Source organism: Rhipicephalus sanguineus, chromosome 11, assembly GCF_013339695.2.
Source record: "Rhipicephalus sanguineus isolate Rsan-2018 chromosome 11, BIME_Rsan_1.4, whole genome shotgun sequence".
Taxonomy (NCBI): domain Eukaryota; kingdom Metazoa; phylum Arthropoda; class Arachnida; order Ixodida; family Ixodidae; genus Rhipicephalus; species Rhipicephalus sanguineus.
The window spans coordinates 101,033,114-101,050,752 of NC_051186.1; the positions used below are offsets into that span (position 1 = coordinate 101,033,114).

The 17,639-nt window shown below is 44.2% G+C and overlaps 1 protein-coding gene across 2 annotated transcripts in view; it reads left to right on the forward strand.

Moving 5' to 3' along the window:
- Positions 1-260: 260 nt before the first annotated feature.
- LOC119375482 (uncharacterized) overlaps positions 261-17,639 on the forward strand; it is a 99,676-nt gene continuing 82,297 nt past the window's right edge. For both annotated transcript variants that reach the window (XR_007414333.1, XM_037645664.2), the window contains exons 1-3: positions 261-372; positions 10,917-11,046; positions 16,845-16,990. Coding sequence is in view for 1 of the 2 variants with exons in the window: in XM_037645664.2 (XP_037501592.1) it covers positions 318-372; positions 10,917-11,046; positions 16,845-16,990 (331 nt within the window). In the remaining variant the exon portion in view is untranslated. The remainder of the gene's footprint in view (positions 373-10,916; positions 11,047-16,844; positions 16,991-17,639) is intronic.

The window sequence follows — 17,639 nt, forward strand, 5'->3', positions numbered from 1 at the left end:
GAATTAACGAGTGATAGAAACCAGTTCCACAGCGTGCTTACCTTGCCCTCGTAGTCATTCCTCTCGTGCGCCCGTTAAGGTGGAAAGGCTGTGAAAACCAAATTTGCCCGGAGCAGCCTCACGGCAGCCGTGGCGAAGGGTACACTGACGCGGACCCTTGCACCCCGTCACGGCCTTCAACTTGAGGTTACTTTCGCGCTTTCTTTCCCCTCTTTTCGTACTTAATCGAAAGTACACAATAAATAGCGCTCTCATGCGTCAGTGTGCTCTTCAGTTCGAGTTGGATGTAAGGGTATTTCGCACGGGGCACATTCGCAATGGCAGCCAGTTTAGGCTTTACCCTACTCGTCTTGTTCGCGGTACCACTGCTTGGTGAGTTGGGTTATATTTTGAAAAATTGATGATTTTATTCTTGCGTATTTGTACAGCATGCAGCGCTTTGTTCCCTAAGTTATGGGAAGGTTGTGCTTCATTAGAACACGTTTCGACCGAATATAAATCGTAAATTTTATTATAGAAGACGATGACTAATATTTATATTCAGTTCTGTTATGCGCTACTCCTAATCTTGCAGGCTAAACCGTCGTGGTAACTTAGCAGGTACGTTGTCGCGCTGCTAAGGTCGAGCACGTGGGTTCGATTCCCGGCTGCGGTGGCTGCGTTTTGATGAGGCCGAACTGCATGGACACCCTATCACTTAGATTTGGGTACAGTGGGTATCAAAAGTTTAAATAGGATTGGGTCTGAGAAAACTTAGAATTTCCCAGCAATGTGTTACTGTATTCAGTAGAACTGCACAGTACATGCTGTTCGCGTGTTTTGGTTCGGGTCAGAAATCCAAATTCAAGGCTGGATGCCGATGGAGCGGCAATATTCAGCTGTTTTCTGTGCCTCATGGTTCCTAAATTTTGGACGCTAGCTGTGCATGTTGGAGAACAGGAGTTAGAGATTTATTCGGAGTTTCCGAATACGGCATCGCGGGCCCTCAGATTGGCCTGACTGCTCCAAGGTGGAAGCGGCCCGCTGCACGCTGATTCACGCACCTAGGGTCTTTCGATAAAGTTTGGATCCATCCCTGCATCCCGACTCTTAATTGTAGCGCATTATTAGGATGTAAAACCCAAAAAACTTTACAGTTTAACTCGTCGTTCTCTGTATAACAACGTCGCACTCTTCGGGTTACATCGTTACTGAGCTAAGATAAACCTACACGTCATAATTCCATGACTTGAAGTGCGTCGATAAGAAGGGTAAAATAAAAAAGAATTTGCCTGGGGTAGCTCGGTAGCTCGCGCGGACGCATTACACGTAAGTTTACGTTGGTTGATGCTTGCAGAATGACTGAGAAAGCTCTCGAACGGCGGTGAAATAACGTACTTCTGCTATCGGGCTTTCTGAACATGTGGTTCGACATATCAGGTAACGGTCAAAACATGCATATGATAATTCGCGTGAAAACACTCCCGTTATCCACACCACTCGCGCGCAGCAACCATCCGAAGCACCGGGACCAAACTTTACCAGAACGTATAGTGCAGCTATACGATAAGGAAAGTACTCAGAAACGTTACCCTGTCGTAATTTTTGGTGTAATTGCTGGCTTTTGCATAAGATTAAGGCTCTTAGATCCTCCCAACGTCTTTCCTTCCGAAAGCTGAATACAGACGTAAACGTGTTCGATGTCCACTGTAAACATTGTATTGTTTTACTTTTGCACTTGAATTGTCTAATATTGCATTGTTTAAGTTACAGCAATGTCGTGCTGTTTCTTTTTGAACTCATGTTGCATTTTATCAACCCTGCATGGAGTTAGTGTCCACAGTATCTATTAAGTAAGCAAATAAATGAATAAATATTGTCAGGGAGTTTTCTTATCTTTTGAAATCAGGAACTCAAATGAACGGTGACCAGTAACCGAGGACTGGAGCTCTCATTTTATGTGGTCCCTTACATTATTTTTGAGAAAAACTTACTCTGTGTGGTGTGCTGTTGCCTTTAAATCAAAGACGCTAAAGTGCCATCGGCACTTTAGTGAGAAGTTCACTTAGTACAAGGAGTTTTAGGTGAGCTTTCATCGAAATGAGCATCGAAAACGTTGACCAGTAATTTATGGGTCAACATTTGTCCCTTCCTCGGAGTGATGCTGTACCGGCAAAATTATTCGTAAACAAACTCGATTCATGAAATATGCTTCTTTAGATGAACCATTTTGCAATGTGACACGTTGTAGTCAATCCGCGGTTCCTTTCTAATGCGACTGCTGATATGTATTTAGGAGATCACGTAAATATATAATTTTGTAATGTTAAGGACAACAAGGAATACATCATGGACCAATTGAAATTAAAACGAAAAAGACTATTTGCATCAGTACCAGGTATCTCACGCGATGCAAATGTTTGCAGGAATATCGATTCACATAGGCTACGGTTTGGCGATAGCGACCAATGCTGGTGTGGTGTATGCACATCTCGCTGTTACAGCGAAAGCTGTTACGAGATCACAACAACAGCCGATATTGGTGACTTAGTGGTCCGCCGCCGCCGCCGATGTCCGTAACCACTGTTGCGCTAAATGAGAAAAAAAAATGAAATGAGAGCAAAAGACATACAGGATGGGATAGTGAGTGCGTGAGTGCTTCCCTACTTCACAAACATTATGATGTTTATGCAGTAGTGGATGCCCTGCAAGTGTACTTGTAAAAGGCACAAGAGAGGTTAACAGCGGGCTCTATAGAAATGCCGTTCTTCCAGTTTTCGCGGTGACTGCACTGTGTTTTCCGCGCAGGTCTGGTATTTTTTACACAAGCAGATTCTTTCTTCTTAAGAGTGCAATGTTGATCTCGTTTCGATATATGCCGTTCGGCTGTGCTTCGGAGGCACTCGTTCGGCTCCCCAGCGGTGATCGCATGAGCGGACCTTGCACTCACACTCTCCGCAATAAATATGAACGGAGGAGCGTGGCTCAATCTGGGACAAGGATCTTGAATTGCGACATTAACCTGTTTCGCTGAAAACCATCATCAGTGTGGGAACATCAAGTACGCTCTGCCTGAGCAGCAACCGCATTGGTCGCAGTGCCTTTAATCCTCTTACCTCCTGGTTGGCTCGGCGCAACGAAAGTGAATGTTTACAAGGTGTGGGTTCGAGCTAGTTGGTACTCCATGATCACTACTTCTTGCGCAAAATTTTTTTCTAAGATGAGGGACGAAACAGACACGGACAGGCGCAAACTTCCAACTGAATTTATTATTAACATGTGCCCTAAATATATACAAATATGACTATGACAAAACAAAACAACAAACACCAATGCCACAGGTGTGCAGTGTGTCAGCGCGCATTAGCTACTCACTCCCCCAAAATGTAGTGACCCTACCAAGAAAGCCGTTTCCTTCTGTGTCAATGACACTGACGTCATGCTCACGCAGTTGCTGCCCTCCCTTTGCATTTTGGCTGCCTCCACAATCTCTCGCGTGCGCTGATCCGCTGTTTCGTCTGTTTCGTCCGCCGTCTTAGAAAAAAATTTTGCGCAAGAAGTAGTGATCATGAATGATTCAAACATTCCTTTTTTCACATTTTTTTCCACTTTCAACTGTATCTTCAGCCCAGAATGGGAAAGTGCCTTTTCAAATCACGTTTACATTACAATTCTAATGGTTGCGAACAGAGCGCGCCTGCCCTCTCCTTAGGAGTTTTAGTCCAATTTTGTGCCAGATGAGTTACTTCTCTCTCGGTCTTTTTTTTTAAGACGCCGCAGTGGAGTGGTCGCAGTCAAAGAGTAGTCGCTATTTAACAATCGTCAATAAACGTTGATCCACCATCCTCACGCTGGTGTGCTCGTTCCACCGCAGATATTCGCAGGCATTCAATGTCGTAGAGCAGTGGTGTGGACTAGTCGAAGTGATTGCGGGCCCCTTGCTGTGACGCACCGGGGAAAGGGGGCGGGGTGAGGCTGCATGATGCAGCAGGCTTAGTCTTTAACTGAAGCGTTGGGGTGGCCGAGGCGATCTTGTTGAGAATGTTGTTGCAGTTCTTGGAGCAGGACCTGAAGGTGGTAATAAGTCACAACTCGCCCCCAAAAGCTTTGTTTTTTTCGCGGGTGATGGCGTCGCGGAGCCCCTAACACTGCTCCGCGGAACTCCACTTGAGAACCACTGTCGCAAGGTTGCACAGTCGACATGCCATTGCCGGCATTCCTTTGGTGGCACTCCACTGTCGGGATCCCGCTTCACACTTTTATACCTGTACAGCTGACGTCATTCCAGCCTTGCAGTGCCATTATTATCTCGCTGGTTTTTTCATGCCGGTGTCAATATTTTAGTATCCTAATGCCAGTTTCGCCATGCTGACGTAGCCCACACTGTTCTCGCTATACCGTCCTCTCGATTCCAGCTTAAACCGTTGTCATTGAGTCACTGCCGTTATTTACAAAATGGTTATAAAGTTAAGTTTTGGTATGGAATGCACCGAAACTACGATATCATTGTGAGGCAAGCCGTTAAGGAGGAAGGGTGGCGGCTTTTAAATATTGCTTAGTAGTAGGGTTTTAATATGATTAATATGATTTTGTTTCGTTTCACACTATCGAAACGTGCCTGCTGCAGCGGAAATTTGGTCCCACGAGATCTGGCTTAGCCGCGCAGCGTCATGGCGGATCAAAACATTTTTGTACCGTTGTCATCATGTTATGGTCTATATACAATCGCCATCACTCCAGCGTCATTATCCCATTAACGCGATAGCATGCAAAAGCTCGTTTCGCAGAAATTCCAGTGTCGGTGTCATCATCATCGGTTGCGGGCGAAAAATCAGCGTTGTCCGTGAGGGGAAATTCGAGATAGATGAAAATAAATAAATAATAAAAACTGTCGTGACATTGTGGTCGACATTCCATTTTGCCTTACCGTCATGATGTCATGTTATCGGGGTTGTCCCTTAGCCAGCACCGGGGTTTCCTCATGTCACCGTGAGCCACATTTCATGCATGCACGACTACACTCCTTTGATCCCACGTTAAGCCTTCGACTCCCATCAAGACTTCACCGAGGTGACGCTATCGTTCTGTGTAGATTATGGCTGGGCGTCGCGTTTACCCATGCGTATGCATTTCGCACAGGGATGGCCGACACCACCGCCTGTGAACACTGCGGCGACGAAGAAATAATTCAACGCGTTCTGTATGATTTTCCGGAGTATAGCGCACAGAGACAACCACTTTACCATCCTTTCAACAAGTTAGACGACCAGCCTCTATCAGAAGAAAGACTACTACGCCATCGCCTGGACATAACGTCGCAGAAGAAGGCTTTACAAGCACTACTAGCCTTCCTGCGTAGCACTGGCCTGTCAGAACGCCTCTGAGCGGAACGCTCTCGTATGTGTGTGTGTGGTTGTGATTGTTTTTTTCCTTATTATTTATTTTCTCTCTCTGGCTTTCAGCCCCCTAATCCGCAACCCCAGTTCAGGGTAGCATACCGGATACAAACTTCTGGTTAACCTCCCTGCCTTCCTCTGCTGTTTCTCTCTCTCTCTCTCCATGTCACCGTTTTTCAATAGCGGTACGTGTAGTGTAGTAATTACGGCATACATGGAAATGAATTTAAGTGGACGAATCAAGAGACATCGTTGCCGTCGGTGGGAAGCGAAGACATAGCCTCCGCACTAGGCGTCCGATGCTCTACCAAATGAGCTACGACGGTGGGCGTTCCCCGTCAACTTTACTGGCTATTTCTGCGGGTAAAAATAGGCGTGCTTTTAAAAGCGGAGCTGTTTGAGATCTCAGTGAGGCCGGTGTCGTAGACCGAAAACTCGGTGGGTATGCGCCACAGAAAGCGCGTATGTGACAAGCTGCTGCTAGCGGTAGCTTAGCCATGCGTAGCATAGTATAGCAGGAGGGTGAGAAAGGTAACTGAGGGTTATCAGGAGCGATGTGAAGCTGAAGAAGGTGGAAAGGAGGAGTGGAGAGGGTAAAGCGTGGTATATTCTTGCATAGCATATTTTATGTGCCGCAGGCAGAATATATGTCCAAAGCTGCTCCTAGCATAGCATAGCCTTACGTAGTAATGTATAGCAAGGGCGTGGAAAAACGGAGTGAGAGAGGAGCAGTGATACGGATGTCAGGAGGAACGTAATGAGGAGGGCAGAGTGTAAAGCCTTGTGTAGCGTAGTTTAGGGATGGGATGAGAAAGGGAAGAGAGGATGAGGAGGACTGATGTTAAGGGGAGTAGGAGGGGGAAAAAGGAGGAGGTGAGAGGGTATACCATTGCCCAACCATATACAGTATAGCATAGCAAGGGGCGGGAACGAAAAGTGAGGACAGTATAAAAAGACATAAAGAAAGAAAGAAACATGAAAGAAAGAAGAAGGAAGGTGTTGAAAGAGAAAACGAAAGAAAGATGAACGAAAGAAGAATAAGCAGCTGAAGAAAGAACTCGGTCAATGTTCGCCAGGTGGTGGCGCTTGCTTGCCAGCTCCACCGTTTACTCAGATTTCACAGCCGTGGAACAGATTTTAATTGTTAACACGAAAGTGTTTTATGCCGGGATCCACTACGGCTCCACTGACGTATTTCCGTCACGGATATGACGTTGTTAATGCAGTTGGCAAAGAAAAGAAACAGAAAAAGTTCTCTCACCGGGAGTCGAACTTACGACCCCTCGCTCCGCAGCGCAGGTCGCGAAACGATTCGGCCACAGACGGCACGTTCCTTGGCATGCTAACGGCAAGCTATTTATTTACAACATTTGCCGGGGCCGGTACTCCGAGATCGGGGGTACATCAGCGTGTTTTCGTTATCACTAGCGAGATGGCGTGAAGGGCTCGAAGAGCGAGCTTTAAAGGTCGTCGCCCCACGCGGATGAGCGCGCGCCTTTAACGGGCATGGTCGCTCGTGCCAGGGCTTATCTCGTGATGACGGTGGTTTGTACGTCTTGTGCTCTCACTGCAAGTTTGCGTTGAGAGCACTAGGGTCACTTCGCTCACTGCAGCCGCCGCTTTTGCGAAAGGAGCGCGCTGCTCACAAGAGAAATAAGTTACAACTGTGGCAGTTCGTGCTCATCTTGTGTATGTTCCGTACACCGTTTTTACTTGAGCAGCGCGTTGCAAGTTTCGAGATGCTTGCCGTTCTTCGCGTGACATTACAATTTGTTGCTGTAGCATTCAGTCTTTCGCGCTTGGAGCGAAAGAAGGCACAACAAACGCTCAACTGCGCCTGTGACGACGCGTTTCACTTTCGTGTTATACCGATTCCTATGACAGAGGGATCAGCCATGTTTCTTTCGTCCACTTTGAATCATTTCAATTTGTGCTGTAATTGCAATACTACCGTTAAAAAGTACAAATAATGTCTCCTATGCTTTTCTTGGCTTCACTTCCTGTTGATCTCATTTGGTTGTGTCTAACAATGAAACGAGCCCCTTGAACAATCATCCTTCTTTCATCCTTGCGGTCATCAAGTAGGCCGTCGTAATATTATCGTGCCAGCATCATCATCTTCTCCGAATTCACATGATTTAGAAGCAGAAGCTGTTGCGGTGCGGAGAAATTCCCAGTAAAAGTATGCCCACTTATAGATGGAAGTCCTCTTTCGCGCACACTAATGAAGACTTAACAATAATTGATTCTCATAGCGAGGAATATTTTTGAATATTCTTATTGATTCTCATTAAAAATTAGGCTGGATGGGTGATAACATTCCTGTGTTTACCATTAAACGCGCTTACGTCGCGCCGGCAGCTTTCTTATTTTCATGGTTTTTAACATGGAATAGCGCCAACAATCCAGCGCGACTGTTGAGTACACGTATGCTTACGCTTGTTTTTCTGTTTCCCTCGCATCGATAATCATCGCGTGAGATGTAGCTTTTGGATGATTGCCACAATTTCTGCAATGGAAAGTGACGCTACAACAAAAGACTAATAACTGCACAGAACTGTGTGAGAGTTGTGGGTGAGTTAATCTGCACGCACGTGTATTCCATAGGAGCCCTCTTAAGTTTTTTCGTAGAGTCCGCGAGATGCATTTCAGCTTCTCATCAAATGCTGGGTAGCGTGCGCGGTGTAATTCACTGTTAAGGGGAGGGTGTAAAACAGGGAGGCTACCGTTCCGTGTGCGGCTGCCCGTTACACGCATTGATGTGTTGTTAGCAATTTATTACTCATGTATGTAGGTTTCCGCACTTTTTTACCAGTCACTTTTTTCTATCAATATTGTTTGTCTAGCTTTCGCTCCGTTAGTTTCGTCTTGAACACCTTCTACTTCCTTCAGCTGGCGTTTATAGAGGAAATAGGGAGCAATGTCTTCTACACCAAAGCATAGTTACTACCCATAAGCGGAGCGAGTGTTTTATTTTTGTTTCAGTGACATTGGCATACAAATATCCATGTGCAAATGCTATAGCATGCAAATTTTATATTTTTGCCAAACCACCCATCTTTACGCAGTCGCTCTGCGCCAGTGAACTGCCTTACGACTGGAAGAAAGCGCACGTTGTGCCAATTTATAAAAGTGGTTCGAGAAAAGATGTCCAAAATTATAGGCCCGTTTCCCTGACACGTATTATATGCAAATTGATGGAACACATATTATACTCAGCTATAATAAATCCCCTCGCAGAGAACAATATCCTAATTAAAGAACAGCATGGCTTTCGTAAGGGCTTGTCCTGCACTACACAACTTGTAGAATTTTATCACGATTTAGGGTGTGAAATTGATGCTGAGGGCCAGATAAATCGTTTGTTTTTAGATTTTTGAAAGACTTTCGACACGCTTACCCACTCACTTCTTGCTTACAAACCTCAGAAAATAGGTATACATAGTGATGTTATCAAATGGATTGATAATTTCTTATCGGAGCGCAGCCAGTGTGTTGTTGTTAATGGAAAAAAATCTAGTTACGTAAAAGTCACCTCAGGAGTCCCAGAGCTCTGTATTGGAACCTGTATTATTTTTTATATATATTAATGACATAAATTTGGGTATTACGTCTACCTTACAACTATTTGGAGAAGATTGCGTGGTGTACCGAAATATATCTTGTGATCAGGACGCGACAGCACTTCAGGGAGACTTGAATAGAATACATGACTGGTGTAAACAGTGCAACATGTGTCTAAACGCCAAAAAGTGCATCCATATGTGTTTCACTAAAAAGCAAAAACCACTGATAAATAACTACTGTATAAATAAGGAGTTGGTTACCACAGTTGATGTTTCTAAGTACTTAGGCGTCGTGTTTTCTGCTGATTGTTCATGGAATGCGCATATTATTGAGATAGTTGGTAAGGCTGGACGGGCGCTGAACTTTGTTCCACGAATTCTAATATGTCGCGAGATTGAATTAAAACGGAATGCGTTTACCACATGTGTAAGACCAATGTTAGAGTATGCCTGCCTACAATGGGATCCATCGGAAGCCAATCTCACTTCTCAGATCGAAAGCATTCAAAAAAGAGCGTCCAGGTACGTCCTGGACAGGTACCGTAGAACAGACAATGTCACGATGATGAAACAAGAATTGAACTGGGAGTTGTTGTCTTCGCGCCTACGGAAGTTAAGGCTGAAACTGTTTTTTTCAAATATATAACTAAAAAGTAGGCATAACCAAGGCTACTTACTTAAAGACACATTTTATCTTTCTAGACGTAACGATCACGAACTCAACATCCGTGAATACCGGCCGAGGACGTGCACGTTCGCTCATTCTTTTTTCCGAAGTGTGTAGTAGCCTGGAACAAGCTTTCTGAAAAACAAGTATGTTGTGCAAATGAAGAATTATTTGTATCTCTGTTGTAAAGCCCCCCCCCCCTCCCTCCCGCTGTAACGCCCAAGGGAAATGCGGGGTAATTCTTGAATAAAGAATAAAGTAAAAAATAAAGAAAGAAAAATGTAAATTGAAAGTGATGCAACGCGGAAATATTGTGCATCACACTGAAGCAAAAGAGAGCATAGTGAACCATAAATCATAACATATTGTTATTGGTCGCCCAAGGCACCACTTGCGGATCTATTGCTATGTGACAGAGCGCATGCACCTGGCGTCAGCAAACCTGTATGGCAGGTAGAATCTGCTGACTAAATAAAACAGAGGGGACATCTATTATGACGCTGCTCAAGCGCCTACTGACTGAGAGAGACAAAGTTGGAATCAATAAATTGTCACATTGATTGCGAAGTACCGCGGCAGTGTTTGTATACATTGTGCTTTTAAGCATGAGACTACTTCTTTATACACGTAAAGTAGTTGGAATGCTTTTTTATCCTTACAAAAAGGAGTTACTCCTGTGGCAGGTGCAACGAAGTGCCGATGCCTTTCGCATAGAAGTCAATGTGATCATGGATATTGAGAAGACCTGCGTGTTACGGGTATTAGTGAATCACTCATTGCCATTATTCTGTGGTATGTCTCCGAGGTCTTGCCCTGATGGGAAATCCTGCGAATATACTGTAAGATTCAGGTAATTCGATGGGAGTGCGTCCGCCGCGGTAGCTTAATTGTAAAGCATGCGGCGTAAACATATTGCGGGAGATCTGGGTTCGAATGCCACCCGCCGTATGTTCGCTCCTCGGCCACTTTCATTTTCCCTTTCTTCCCCTACTGAAACGTTTCGTATGCCATTCCAATCATTCCGTATGTTTTCGTAAGAATTTTACGGAAATATTTGAAAAACATATGGAAAATATGCGGGAATCATATACATTCCATACGGAAATATATGGAATTATTGAAATGGCTTCCGGAACGTTACAGTAGGGTCTGCAATATTCAAATGAAACATACGAATTTACCTTAGGCTTCTTCTGTAGCGTCATTGCCTCTTTTTTTATGTGGTCATAGCTGACTGAAACTTCAGCCATTTGGGCCCTCACGGTACCCTCGGTCACTAAACAGCGTTTCACCCTTCTAATCAAATAGGCAAATGCGAGCTGAGCCTGAAGCCCGGCTGCAAGGTGGAGACGCTGAGGGCTTGCGGTGACGACTTCATACCCTATAAAAAAGGCCCACACCTGCACGAGTCCGGGCAAGAGTTCGACGAAGGATGCAAGTGAGTCACTGGTCAAACTTTGTCGGCGACTGTGAGGGTTCGTGGGCCCAGGAACTCAGACTTGCAGAGTCGAAACAGTAGACATAGAAAGTTACTTTACCATTTTTGATGGATCACAATTGCCAGACATAAACACGAGACACAACACACAGAAACTTAACACCACTGTCCTATTGAGGGTGCTGTTTAAGCCTTGGCGAAATACCAAGCACGTCCTTCTATGCAAATGTCTAGACACGGTACGGCACTCTTGTGAAGCAATGCTTGCGAAGTCGTCGACCACTCACTCGTACCGTTGCGACGAACACAGGCGCCGGGAAGCACGATGAAATGGTCGTGTCGGACTTGCAAGCAGCCACGTCCTGGAGACGTCGACAATCATTCCGTTGCGGCGAACACAGGCGCCGGGCAGCATCATGACCTGGTTGTCACGGTCTTGCAAGAAAGCACGTCGCAGGTGCTCGTAATGGCTTCTTCTCGTTGGAAGCCAAGGGCAGTGTGGGACCATTGCATCGTCCTTGCAGGCACGGCGACGCCCACATAGCGCGACTGGCCTAGCACACGGGCTTCGAAGCCCCGGATGCCTGATCGAACGCGGCGACGTATACATGTAGATGTACATGTAGATCCTGTACTGTTGGCTCACACCCACTCAGGGGGATTGGCCAAGAATCGGGTAGCTTAGAAAAAATATTTAAGATATAGAAATCAGAATGATTTCTTATTTTGTGTAACAAGAAGATTTTTTACAAGTTAATTTTGCAAGAATAGTAATTAAATAAGAAGGTGGCTGGAGTTAATTTTCATTCCAATAAGATATGAATTATTGTGGAAAAGAATCTTGCTGTATTTTGCTTTTCGTATTTTGTGTAACAAGATTTTTTACAAGTTGATTTTGCAAGAATAGTAATTAAATAAGAAGGTGGCTGGAGTTAATTTTCATCAAATAAGATATGAATTATTGTGGAAAAGAATCTTGCTGTATTTTGCTTTTCGTTAAGTATGGAACTTTGGGACTGTGGTTATTGTGCAAATCGTTTTGATTGCTCTATGAAATCTTGCATGGCCTCGCATACTTTCCCGCTGCTGTGCCCAAGGGTAAGTGCACTTAGAGATAGTAGATTTCAGATTGTCAACTCTAATCACATGATGCGTAACGGCGTTTCCAGAGATTTATTTCGTAATGTAGAAAATTTCTGACAAGAGATCAGAAAGTGTTCTATTGTTTCATCTTTCCTACAATAAGAACAAAGGGGTGATGGTGCCAAACCGGCTCTACATAAATAAAAATTAAATGATGGAATACGACAACGCAACTTCGTAATTTTAACTAGCAGCCCACCCAACTTCGTCTTTCTCTTTCTTCATGTACCCTTACGAAAATGCCAGATATGGCCCATATATGTTTTATATACGGACGTATATGATCAAATAAGGGGATATATAAAGTCATATATGGCCATATATGAATTTATATAATTATATAAATGTGTTCATATAAGTCCATATACTGCCATAACCTACCATATACGGCTTCACATAAGGTCATGTACTGCCATATATGGCTGTACTGATATGCATATAAGGGCACTTATAAGGCTATATAATCCCATATATGAGTGTATTTATATGCATATAAAGGCTCATATATTGCTGTATACTCCCATATATGGATGCAAATATGAATGTAAATGTGTCCAAAAATCGCCAAATATAAGAGAACTGAAGCATTTGCTCGCTGCCTTCATAATTACTTTTTCTGTGGTGGGAGACATCTTGAAATGACCAGACACACCAATTACGCCGTAATTAAACAAAATAAATTAATTAGCTTTTTAATTAGCGGAGAGACGCGGTCGAGTCAAAAGGGAGAATTGCGGTCCTTACGCCGAAAAGACCATTGCCGCTTTGACATCTTGAGAAATCGGCCTCTGGTAATTATTGCGGAGCAATGAAATTGAACCAAATTCACTGGCGAAACCAAAACCGTAGCTCCAATGAGCGCAACTGGCAGACGACCAGAATGACGTCACTATTCACGACGGCGATTGCAGTGGTGTTAGTTCTTGTGCATTTGTTAACGTAAGTGCACCATACGTGCTCTAATTGCACACGAAATCCGCACAACCCCGAAGCGAAGTCAATTAATCGGTGGCTGGTAAAACACGCTCGCTCATTCTGGACATCTCGGAAAGGTAGTTGTGCTGTCCCGAGTTTCGGTTTCGCCTGTGAAATTTGTCAGATTTCATTATTCGCTAGTAATTGCCAGCGGCTGCTTTCGCAAAATCAAAAGGTGGCAACAGGCTCTTCGCAGAATTAAGGGCTGCAATTTTCCCATTTGACTGGACCACTTGTCTCCACTAATTAAAAAGTTAAATAACCCAATTTCTTTGATTCCTGTCGTAATTTATTCCTCTGCTCAGCTTAATTTGCCACCACACAAAAAAAAATAATTATGAAGGCAGCGTGAATATATCTCATATTTTTATTTCTGAGGATTTTCGGACACATTTCTTGAAACACCCTGAATTAGGGTGCTTATAAAGTCATATACTATGCAATGAACCTACTTTCATTTATTCTAGCTCAATCATGCAGATATGACTTTCCAAAGAATCCATATTGCCTATTTCTGGTCTCTTGACATTGTGCCCCTCATTTTTCATCTGGTTCTTCCACTTGTAGCATTCCTTATTTTGTAATATCTTGAACCATATTGCAGTGAAAAACGAAACGTTTTCAAGCAAACAGCAGTGCCACAACAGAACATCATAATGGGTAGTATATTTGTACTTTTTTTAGTGTGCAGACAGTACATTACTAGGAGACAGCAGTGTATAAAATATTAAAAAAAGAAGACGGAAGGAAGAAGTTTAAATTAACCATGAGTCGAACCCACAGACAACAGCACTACCAAGCTGTCCGCGTTGCGCGTTAACCGGCTACACCACCCGCGCGCTTTTCTTTCTTTCTTTTTCTTTATTGGATACCGCCCGTGCGCTTGGCAGTGCGAAGGCTTCATTTTTTTTAGTAAAAGCTGCGACCTATATCTGTGTTCTACTTAATAACCATCGCGCCAATTAAATCAGTGCTACGTCGTCAACACCCGGCGTGATCTAGATATGAATAGCTCCGCACTGTTCCGAGACGCGCTAGTTGCGATCTCGCTCGATCACTAACTCCGCACTGAACAAAGGCTAATTACCTCAATAAACAAAGATTTTCTACCGTACAGGGAGCTCTAATGTACGTGCTAGCGTCGTAAGTACGTAGCGGCGACACCAGCAGAGTACGATAGCTTGTTAATTCATTTTGCTTCGACGCAATGTACGTACGAAATGCCACTGTTTGAAAGAGAAAATGCTGTCTTATGTGAAAATTCTACTATTTTTTAATCGACCTCTGATTAAATAAGAACGCACTGTACATACAAGTAATGCAGAGCACTGCTTCGACCGCCGATGGAAAAGTAAAGCGCACTGTCCGCGCTAGAAGCCTGTCGTCTGCTATGAAAACGCAAACAACAAAAAAGGCAAATCTGCTGAAGTACTATTTGGCTTACATTGCATAAATTGCTCTTCAAGATAAGCTATTATTTTCATTGTAAACTATTTTTTTCGAATAACATGCGTGCACTTTTTAATTTGACTCGCTCACGTATTTTTCTTTTTTTTTTTCATCAACTCTACGAGCCAAAGCCATCCACAGTCAAAGCCAAATGTCATTTATTTTTTGTTCTGTGTCAGCGTCTCGTGAGCTCGTTACGTCTTCAAGAACATTAATTTCATCTGAGAACGTGCCGCCCCCATATATGGGATTTTTGTAAGGGTAGCTCCTTGGCACTCGAAGGCGGTGAAACCGAAACTGACTGATCACAGAGACAGATCAATTCAGCGACTTCGCACATCTAAGATGTTGCTGGAATATGCAGTGGTGTGTATCACGGCAAGTAGACGTTACTTTCACCAGACTACGCTGCAGAATTCCGAAGTTGAATTATTACCTACACAAAGCTGGACTCAGCGCATCTCCGTTATGTCAGTTTTGCGGTGAAATAGAGACAATAGATCATTTCTTTTTATTCTGTCACCGGAATTCTAATGAGAAAAAAAAGATGCCTCGTCGCTCCCCTTCAAAAGTTAGGATTACAAATCAATGTTCCGCAATTTTTTTTTTGCCCCGCCACGGTGGTCTAGTGGTTATGGCGCTCGACTGCTGACCCGAAGGTCGCGGGATCGAATCCCGGCCGCGGCGGCTGCATTTTCGATGGAGGCGAAAATGCTTGAGGCTCGTGTACTTAGATTTAGGCGTACGTTAAAAAACCCCAGGTGGTCGAAATTTCCGGAGCCCTCCACTACGGCGTCTCTCATAATCATATTGTGGTCTTCGGACGTTAAACACCAGATATTATATTATTAGTCCCGCAAATTTTATCATTTGGTGGCATTACATTAGGTTATAGGCACAGGGAGGTCCACTCTGCAGTGTTTGATTATATACAGGAAAGAAAACGATTACCATGCTAGTTTATATTGACTTATTTTCATTACTAATTCCAGCCCGTTGTTGGATCCGTCGAACATCATACCTGATAGTCTGACTGTGTGCTCTGCAGAATTTTTCAAGTATTAGCTATGTTTATTCTTTCCTCTTTTAGTCTAAAAGTACAACGTTTATCTTTAGCTTCATGAGTATTTACCTCAAAGATCCTGCCGCCCGGTTCTTGGCCCATCCCCCTTTGAGGGTAAGCGACATCAGTAAGAGGTCATCATCATCATCATCAAAGCAGCTTCTTTATCACATGAGCAGTTGCGAGTTTCACAGTGTGTATTAGCATATATCGCTGTGTAGAAAGGACTCTCGGTGTTTAATTTTCAAAACCATAACTTTGCATTCACCACTTTTCGACTGCAACATCTATTGCAACAGCACTTGTATATAGTAGACGAATGTTTGTTTGCAGAAGCGATGCGTGCGTTGAAGTGCGCTTAGACGCAGAATGGACGAAGCCGAGTGGACACCTTCACACTCTTTTTTCATTATTTACCTGTGAGACTCAGCGACAGCAATGTTATGCGCCCATGACCCACTTGTTTATGCAAAACACTTCGAGCATTTCCCTTTCAGGCTAATAAACAACGCTCACGTGTGGAAGGGAATCCACGCCCTGAACTGCTCAAACCTGTATTGTGACGATGCGGAAGAAAACGAAGGTTGCTAATGTGTGTCAGAGTCCTGCGCAACCCGTGAGTCTCAGTAGTCTTCTCTTCCAACGTCCGTTTTTGCGCACATTAGAATTGTGTAAACTCAACCTGAAATTCGCACCCACTAGTCCGAATTTAATCTCCAGTAGTCGAAGCAAACATCGAAGCGGACAAATGGAAACATACAGTGCAACAAATGTTATATAAACTGAATTATGGGCCTCATACAGGCTGGCTGGTGTTCTTATTGGTGGACCTATCTCCGTCGAAAGGTTCCTTGTCATTCTTGGAGGAATATTTTTAGAGGGTTAGTGGTAGCACGCTGTCATAATAGCTCCTTCTTCTGTGGCAGTGACACCATGTGGCGTTAACCGCTAACCCTCCAAAACAACCCGCCCAGGATGACATGGATCCTTTTGACAAAATAGGTGCACCTATCGAAACATCGGCCACTTTGTCTGACGACCTTTACAGTCCCTCGCAATAGTAAATCATTCTGACGTGTTTCGTGCCCCACGATGTTTTAGAAATTTTTCTATGACAATTTAACTTCTGAAACCTGCTTTACGTGTGGAGCCTGCTCTTTTATTCCAGAAAGGACAAGACGCAGCTCCCTTGCACGCTGAAGTTTATCAACGATTGCACGGACGGGTTGTCGAAAGCCGCGGCACTGGTGGCAGTGAAGGCTCTGGAAGAGAACGTCGAGGCTGCCTGTAACGTAGGCTCGGAGCCGTACAACAGTAAGCTCCTTGTTACATCCACTGGCCCGGTGTGCCCCCCCCCCCCTGGCTACGCCACTGGTGGCCATCGCTACAGCCGCCTGCCTCGCGCACCTCCAGCCACGCGACGTTCTTATTCTTCTCAGGAGGCCGGCTGGGGTGCTCTGTAACCTTCGCCACCATAGCGAAATAAAAATCAATGAAATGCAGAACAAAATAAGTAAGAATATAAAAATGAAGTGTTTCATGTAACTGCAGTTCGTGCCACCGAAGCAGCAAATAAAAGGGATATGAAAAAAGAAAGAATAATGAAAAACGTAAAAAATGAAAAAAAAAGCACAAGAAATTCACAGTTTCGCCGCAAGGGCGAAGCAATGAATGCGATAGCGATGAATTGCAACGTCATATGAAAAAAGGGTAGCAGCTCACTGCTTTAACCCATACGGCCGCTGCAGCGAATGAAGTTACCTTCGTGAGGACTACGGCTTACAACGCAAACTTTGCGACGAAAGCGCAAGGCCAAGAGTGCTATTAGTCATCTGTGGAACCACCCTCAAAATCGCGGGAGCCCACGGTCCTCAATACGAAGTATCGGAATCGTCGGTAATTTTTTTCTTCTCTGCGTGTTATTGCCTCAGCCTGCCTATGATTGCTGTCCAAAAGCGCATGT